The sequence below is a fragment of the Chiloscyllium plagiosum genome, chromosome 2 (assembly GCF_004010195.1).
Source record: "Chiloscyllium plagiosum isolate BGI_BamShark_2017 chromosome 2, ASM401019v2, whole genome shotgun sequence".
NCBI classification, from domain to species: domain Eukaryota; kingdom Metazoa; phylum Chordata; class Chondrichthyes; order Orectolobiformes; family Hemiscylliidae; genus Chiloscyllium; species Chiloscyllium plagiosum.
The window spans coordinates 129,511,365-129,520,096 of record NC_057711.1 but is presented as its reverse complement, the minus strand read 5'-3'; the positions used below and the strand labels follow the sequence as shown (position 1 = coordinate 129,520,096).

At 38.8% G+C, this 8,732-nt stretch overlaps 1 protein-coding gene across 1 annotated transcript in view; it reads right to left on the bottom strand.

Moving 5' to 3' along the window:
- The window catches only part of LOC122558088 (fibrillin-2-like), a 318,053-nt gene that overhangs the window by 101,492 nt on the left and 207,829 nt on the right, over window positions 1-8,732 (bottom strand). The window contains exons 33-35 of the mRNA XM_043706411.1: window positions 6,355-6,477; window positions 3,195-3,320; window positions 1,796-1,918 (exon numbers count right to left, since the gene is read on the bottom strand). Coding sequence (XP_043562346.1) covers window positions 1,796-1,918; window positions 3,195-3,320; window positions 6,355-6,477 — 372 coding nt within the window. The remainder of the gene's footprint in view (window positions 1-1,795; window positions 1,919-3,194; window positions 3,321-6,354; window positions 6,478-8,732) is intronic.

The window sequence follows — 8,732 nt, the reverse complement described above, 5'->3', positions numbered from 1 at the left end:
TGCTCCGGTTTCCTCCCACAGTCCAAAGATGTGCAGGTCAGGTGAATTGGCCATACTAAATTGCCCGTAGTGTTAGGTAAGGGGTAAATGTAGGGGTATGGGTGAGTTGCGCTTCGGCGGGTCGGTGTGGACTTGTTGGGCTGAAGGGCCTGTTTCCACACTGTAATGTAATCTAATGTAATCTAATCTAAAAACTTGGTCTGAAAACTATGCTCACATTTTGACAGCTAGCATAAATTGTGCTACCATAGCTGAGACAATCCCCAATATTAAAAAAAAATCTAATCTATCTCTCAATATTAATAGATCTATTCTATGAAAAAAATCAAGGACTCAGAATAACACTTTAAAACAAAACTGATTAGCTCTTTTGGCCAAACCCTATTTATGTACAGAGCTTCACTGAAAGCTGTACATTTGTTATTGAGACATAGTATTTCCAGATAAACCTCCCTCCACCTTTACTAGTGAAGGTACTAAGGCAGAACATATGCTGTGCTAACCTTTTGACTCTATAGCTCTGATTATCTGAACAGTACTGAAGGATATCTGAGAGATACCACTGAAATAATCTCAAGGAAGTTTCCCAATGCTCTCCCAGACAATTCCAAAAGAAGATATTCACATTGAATTGCAAAAGAAGCAAATGCAATTTGAGTAAAAAGAAAATAAAAATGTTTATACAGCAAGTGGTTTGGGTCTGAAATGCACTGGTTCAGTCAAGACACTCTCGAGGGCATGAGGTGATTATTGAAGTGGAAATAATGTGCAGGGTTACACGGAAAGGCGAATTGCACCAAGTCATGATGCTCATTTGGAAATTGAGCATCATGTATGATGGGCTGAATGGACTCCTTTCACATCATAACAAATCTGTGACTCTGTGACATTACCTGTAGCCTCATTTGTTAGGAGTATTTCATAAAACCAAACCTCTTTCAACATACATTTCAAAATTTATTGACAAATTTGTTTAAAAAGATTGTAATCAATATTGTAAAACAAAATGTTCATCAACATGCATCATATTTCATAATTCTTAATCTCTTGATGATGATGCAGAGTGGTGGCAGAATAGGAGGGGAAAGGAAGCAAATCCTGTGGTTAGATCCCATGACCATGTGGGACATCTTGCCCCAAGTGTCCAATGAACTGCATGTCAAGAATAAGCCTGTTTCATCACATGATGATCTGTAGCCAAAATTTGTGACTATGGTCCTTGAATTGAGTGACAAATGGTAAATAAATCTATATAAATGTTTACCAATAATGAGTGTAGCTATAGTAAAATTTTATTATTAAATTGTAATTAGAAATAATCTTTCAGAAGTCATTGTAACAAATTAATTACTCCTTTGTTAAATTGATAAAATCCTGTTCATGTTCAAACAAAGTTATTTGGGAGATATTTTAGCAATGGGAACCTCATTATTGCATATTAAAAGGGGCTTTCATGGCTGACTTTCTGTGTCAAACTAATAAATGGAGAGAACCTTACTGATGTGATCCAATCTGAGCAAACATTGCTTCATCAATTTCTATATATTTATCATTTTTAAGAAAACCTAATATTTTAATATCATAAATATTGTTCTTTGTATCTTGCTAGATAGTTGCTTACTTAAAAGGTGAAAACGTGGACAAATCAATAAATATTTGACCTGTAACACTACACAGCACAATCTCTGGGCCTTTGAACATTATGCTGATATTTTCAGCAATGGTGAATATCTTGACAGATAAATGATGCATGTTCTCTTTTTAACTGAGCTCTGTAACTGAGCTGCATTCCTACCTGTACAGTTGCCTCCACTTCTGTCAAGTTCATAGCCATCATCACAGACACACCGGAACATTCCCGGCAAATTCTGGCACGTGCCAAATACACAGATGTTCTGAAATGAACACTCATCAATATCTACAAAAGAAACAGACAATGCTCTTTTAAACACGAAGTTTTTGAGGGAATTTTATTAAATTTTATTAAATCTTCTGGACTTAAAGTGCTCTGGCAACACCCAGAAAGAGCAGGGATGTTGTTCTAAAAAAAATGGTTAGATGATGACCAGATAAGCATTTGGTGAGCTGCAGTTATCAGGTACCCAGACTGAATTACAGCATCTAGTTTCTTGACGAAGGATAGGAAAGTTGGAACTGGAAGTAAATAAGATGAGCGGAGGTTTTATGAGATACAATGTATGGAAACGAAGCAAAAAACTCAAGTGATTTCTCACTTCTGAAAAGATGCAGTTGAACACATGTTCAGCCTTCATAAAGTTTTTTTTCCCAGTTGAAGCATCTGGCCTGGCTCAGTGTGAGTTTGGTTGGATGGAGAGTGGCCAAAGTGAACCACAATTAGAATGTTCTCTGGCTTGGTTATCTCCAACTGGGGAGCACTTCCACTTATTGGCAGATAGTTTTGATGTATTAAGATAAATAAAAGAGGAAATCTAAGGTTTCTGTTTGTGCTCTCCAATTTACTGCATATAGAAGAGTAATAACCTTTCTATCTATCCCCAGAGACTAGTCAAACTAATGTCATCTCCAATCCAAATGGCAAACCTCTGACTTGCTTCCACAGTGAAGGATGGAGAATTCTCTCAGCACTACTGTAGATATATATTGGCAGTAGGTTCCACCGCCTCAAATGACATATTATTTTTAAAGAAGCATTAGAAATTGCCATTAATCTTAATACTTGAAAATTTGCCTCCATTTGGAACTATATACCTAGTTTTCATAGTCACTTCAGAGATATTATCTAACTAGTCGATTGCCTTTACGTCTTAGAATTTAAAGACGTCACTGTTCTTGATTAGAGAATGAAAATTACATGACCTTTTTTTTTCCATTACACTTATTTATTCACATGAACAAAGGATAACACTCAGTTTAAACAAATTATATTAACATGTTCAAATAAGGCTCATGTTAAATCCTGTTTTGGAAAAAGCTTTTCTCAAAATAAAATAATGTTTTTCTATCCTTGCAAATGTGTAAGGATATGTTGAATTATAAATCTCTTTGAGGAGAATCCTGGCATTTCAACAGGATAGTTATCCTTATTTCCATCTGTCAGCTAAAATAATGAATGTTTTATGACTGTACTTTTGGATAAAACATTTTGTAGTCTGACTCCAGACACAGTTATCATCCACATCCAGGATGTTCATTCAGTCAAAATTGTTTGGTACCTTGACAGGATCTGCTGTCAGAAGCTGGTGTAAATCCCATCTCACAGTCACATCGGTATCCTCCAGGGGTGTTGAGGCACTGTCCATTGTCACACAGATTAACATTTTCTGCACACTCATCCAAATCTGCAAATAGAGATGAGCCAAATAGTTTTCATTAGCTCACAGAAACACTATGTTGGTATACCTACATTTGAGGGACTGCAGCTGTAGAAGACAGCTCATAAACAAGGGCAATGATTCAATAAATGCAGCCTTCACCAACACCCCTCACATCCCATAAACAAATGCTTCTTAAAATATCAGACAATTTCATTTTAATTCAAAATAGAGAGAACGTTTTCCAAGATTTAGCTTTTCTGTTGACAAGAGGTGATTGGTGCAGTTGAAAATAATTCTGCTTCAGTTTATTTGTTTTAATAAAGCATGTAACATGACTGGTTTTGCTGGTTTCATGTCAGGTGTTGTTACAGATTCGGGCAGTAGATTACAGCCATTAGTAATAAATATTTGTTTAACATAAGATTTGGCAAAATGCTCATGATGATAAAATGAATGATTGTTCTATCAGGAATTTGTGACATTGCTGAATTTCAACTCGTTCCTTTGTTAGCAAGATCCACAGATAGTGATTGCTTCATTATGGGTTGATGTTCTGTCATCTACAGATGATGCAAACTTTACATGCAAGTTCAGGCTAACCAGCTCAGTCTCTGCATTAACTCTCTTGACTTCACCAACATTGCCAGATCATCAGATTGTTTATCAAACAGCCTGTACTGGGATGTACAGAAGTTTCCCCCAATCGAAGCCTGGGAAATTGAATCTGTTGCTTATGGTCCTACTCCAAATTTGCTACTCCAACTTATAACTGCATTCCTCTCCCTGGTAACAGTCTGAGCCAGTCTTTGTGGACTTTTGTTAATGCAGTGGATCCTGAAGTAAATGTCCAACTTCATATCCACCTTATCTTGGAAGTTGCATTTTTCTGCCTCACTCTTTAACATGTCTGAGCTCATTGTGTTTTTTATTCATTCATGGATGAGGACGTCACTGGCTAGGCCAGCATTCAATGAATTGATTTACTTATTTATTAAATACGCTGTTAATCCAGGTCTTTGTTAACTCGAGACTTGTCTATTCCAATGCAATCTTGGCTGTTTTTCCACATTCCATTCTGTGCAAACTCAAGATAATCCAAACTCAGCTGCCTCTGTTTAAATTTGCAGCTATTCCCATTCCCCTATCAATACTGTGTTTATTGACCCTCACTGGCTCCTGTCAAGCAACATTTTGATTTGAAAACTCTCCTTGCTTTCAAACTGCACATGGCTTTGCCTCCTCCCTATTTCTGCAGTCAATTGTAACTGTATAATCCTCTGAGGATTCTGGGCTCCTATAATTCTATGGAATTTTACAAGCTCAATCATACTTGCTCCAAGATTCCAGATCTGGAGCCCACTTGCTATCCCTCTCCACCAGTCCACCTGGTTTTCTTCTTTAAGAAACTCTTTAAATACCACCTCTTGAGCAAGCTTTTGGTCAGCTGACCTAATAGCTCCTTTATAGCTTAGTGTCATTGCTTGATATTGCACCTGTAAAACACTTTGGGATCTTTTATTACTTTAAAGACCTTCAACAGAATTTTACTTTCTCATTGCTGCTTCACTTAAAGCCAAATTGCACTCTGCGTGAGTCAGGATCTGAAAATACCTGGACACGATTTCAAGACTTTCTTACGAAAGGAAATGAAGTAACAGGCCGAAGAGTATTTCCCAAACCGGAGATATTGGTGCCCGAGTCTGACAGGAGTAGTCAAGCTCCCTTCTATTGGAGAAGCAGGAGGATTCTTAGAGAAGATATTCCGAACAGGTGACCATGGCTTTTAATCTCACCAACTATATTCCCTCAAAATCCTTTTCATCTCGCCTTCAGCATGTAATCTCGGTGGAAGAAGCAAGCTGTATCTCAGTTTGGTCAGCTGTACATGTTTCAGGGAGAATATTCACCAGAGAACTGAGGTTCAAAATGATAGAACTTGCATCAATCAGCATTAGGTGATGAATGATATTACATTCGACCTATTTTGTAAACATGTGCTGCATGTGTATAACACCTGAACTATTACCTTCAACAGGGGCAGCATGGTGGCTCAGTGGTTAGCATTGCTGCCTCACAGCACCAGGGACCTGGGTTCAATTCCCGCCTCGGGCAGCTTTCTGTGTGGAGTTTGCACATTCTCCCCGTGTCTGCGTGGGTTTCCTCCGGGTGCTCCGGTTTCCTCCCACAATCCAAAGATGTGCAGGTTAGGTGAATTGACCACGCTAAATTGCCCGCAGTGTTAGGTGCAGGGGTAAATGTAAGGGAATGGGTCTGGGTGAGTTACTCTTCGGAGGGTCGGTGTGGACTTGTTGGGCTGAAGGGCCTGTTTCCACACTGTAGGGAATCTAAGAAACATAGTTAACATTGCGGAGAGTATTAGAAATGATTGGGAATGATGTAGATGGCAGTGTTTGCAGGCATCCAAAGCATTAAAGCTATCAGCTCTGTGGAGCAAAGCCTTTTCAGCTGATGGCTTGTAATTTTGGGTTTAAAGGCCTGTTTCTCTGTAAGGTAACTACAACTTAGTGTCTTTTAAAGTGCCAGTGAGTAATACGCTACTGAGCTAATGGAATCAGCTGAGATAACTGATCTCAACTAGAGAGGGAGTAGAGGGAGTTATAACTAGCCTCAGTGATGAAGATATAATTTCAGTTGCCCTTGGTTCCTGGTTGTGTTTGCTCTTCTAGTTTGAAGTCTGCTTTGTGACATTGCTTGGGAGCAGGATCAGGCTCAATAATGATGGCTCTTATGGGACAACAGCCCTCCAGCACTATCCATTTCAGTTCACATGAGAAGTCACAGGATGAAGTATCAGGGGTAGCTTGAGTTGATGGAACTATAGCGTAATAAGGGTCACTCTATTTCAGAAGGGAGTATATGCATAGGAAATGAACAGCCAGTGAAAACTGTAAACTGGTTAATGTTGGATTGATACATTATAGTGATGTTCTTTTAACTGGACAAACATGGGATATGTTAAGAAGTGCATTTTCTGGTTTCTGTTTAAAGTCACAGTTTGTACATCATAAAGAGCTCTAGTTTAACTTCTTCCCCATACCTGCACATGTAAAACCATCACCATTGAAACCTTCGGAACAAAGGCAGCGATACGATCCTGGTGTATTCATACATTTGGCGTTGAGATTGCAATGATGTGTTTCATTGATGCACTCATCAAGATCTACCAATTAAAAAAAAACACACAATTGATTAAATACAGTAGACTACATCACATTTAGCTTTAACAGAAATGTAAAGCTTGGGCTAAAAATACTTCTTACAGTTAGCGCTGTAACATTAAGAACAGAAAACAATTAGTGCACAGCAAGTCAGCAGCTTGTTATGTGACGATTCTAATGGGTTAGTAGTCTGGACTTGAATCTTTAGAATATCACCTACAGTTGGCAATGCCAGATATAAATTCAGAGCTCTGAAGAACAATTACCGGACTCGAAATGTTAACTCTGCTTTCTCCCTATAGATGTGGCCTGACCTGCTGAGTTTCTCCAGCTATTTCTATTTTTATCCCAGATCTAAATTGTCTCTAGATGCCCACAAATTCTCCATGTTTAAGGATAGGAGTGGGATTCTTAAATTGGCAATACGTGTTCCTAGCACCTGATGCTCTGTCGTGGGAACTTTGAAAGCACAAAGTATAATCTAATTGTTTCTAAACCCTGCTCAAACCTTTTGGTACTAACTAGAGTATCTCCAGAATTGCAAACAGCTCAATAAGTAATGGGTTTGCAAAAATATTTAATATTTTTTCAATTAGCCAGACATATGTAAAATAAGTTAAATGTCTTAAGTTTAATATATGACATATGATTTCAGAAAGCGCCTTTTGTGCATCACAGTTAGAGATACATGTGCAGATCTGCAGGGGAGAAAAAGAGGCATATCTGCATCGGTGTTCATCTAAATCTGGTTTGGGAGTTTGTAATGAGCAGACTAAGCTCGGCCATAACTTATTAAAGCTTTGTCTTCCAAGGAAACATTGCGATAAAACCAAAGTCTATCCCATAGGAATGCAAGAAACTGAACTCTATTTATGAATGTTTACAGAATGTGTGGCTCCTCTGTGTTGCTCCCAATCATATTGTGTACTTTGATTTTGTTCTGCGATTATTTGGAAACTTTTAAGCTGTTTTACTTTGTCAATCAGTTAAATTGTATCACCTCTGTTCACCCCTCCTCTCTTCAAAACTGTATGAAGGAAATGCTGGAATTGCTAAAATTCCTTCAAATGCATAATGTAAAATCCATCTTACTGCTTTGTCAATGTCTCACAACATTATTTCATCCTTGGAGCTGTTTGTACATTGGAGCACCTGTTATCAAAATTCATTGGGAAGTGTACATTTTAATGCTTATTGATTTAGAAGTTTGTCTGTGCAATTTCATTACAAAATCTTGAGCAAACAGAATACAATAAAACCTTAGCTTTCTCATTAGATAATAATAATAGAATAGACAATTAGAATTATCTTGCGTCTCTGGCTGCACAGCTTTATGTGTGGTTAAAAATTAAACTTTGTTATCATGAAGTTAAAGGGGTCGGGCCACAGGAGGAATTTGGAATTCAGATCCAATGTTTTGCAAAGCTGATCCTATCACGAAGGTCTACAGGATAAAGTCAAATTCTTAAAGCTAATTGTGGTGAAGGGAACTTCAAAGGAATGAAGCCCAGGACCTGATCAGGTGTACCCGAGAACTCTGTGGGAAGCTAGAGAAGTGATTGCTGGGCCTCTGGCTGAGATATTTGTATCATCGATAGTCACAGGTGAGGTGCCGGAAGACTGGAGGTTGGCAAACGTGGTGCCACTGTTTAAGAAGCGTGGTAAGACAAGCCAGGGAACTATAGACCAGTGAGCCTGACCTCAGTGGTGGGCAAGTTGTTTGAGGGAATCCTGAGGGACAGGATGTACATGTATTTGGAAAGGCAAGGACTGATTCGGGATAGTCAACATGGCTTTGTGCGTGGGAAATCATGTCTCACAAACTTGATTGAGTTTTTTGATGAAGTAACAAAGAAGATTGATATGGGCAGAGCAGTATGATCTATATGGACTTCAGTAAGGCGTTCGACAAGGTTCCCCATGGGGGACTGATTAGCAAGGTTAGATCTCATGTAATACAGGGAGAACTAGCCATTTAGATTCAGGACTGGCTCGAGGGTGGTGGTGTAGGGTTGTTTTTCAGACTGGAGGCCTGTGACCAGTGGAGTGCCACAAGGATCAGTGCTGGGCCCTCTACCTTTTGTCATTTACATAAATGATTTGGATGCGAGCATAAGAGGTACAGTTAGTAAGTTTGCAGATAACACCAAAATTGGAGGTGTAGTGGACAGCGAAGAGGGTTACCTCAGATTACAACAGGATCTGGACCAGATGGGCCAATGGGCTGAGAAGTGGCAGATGGAGTTTAATTCAGATA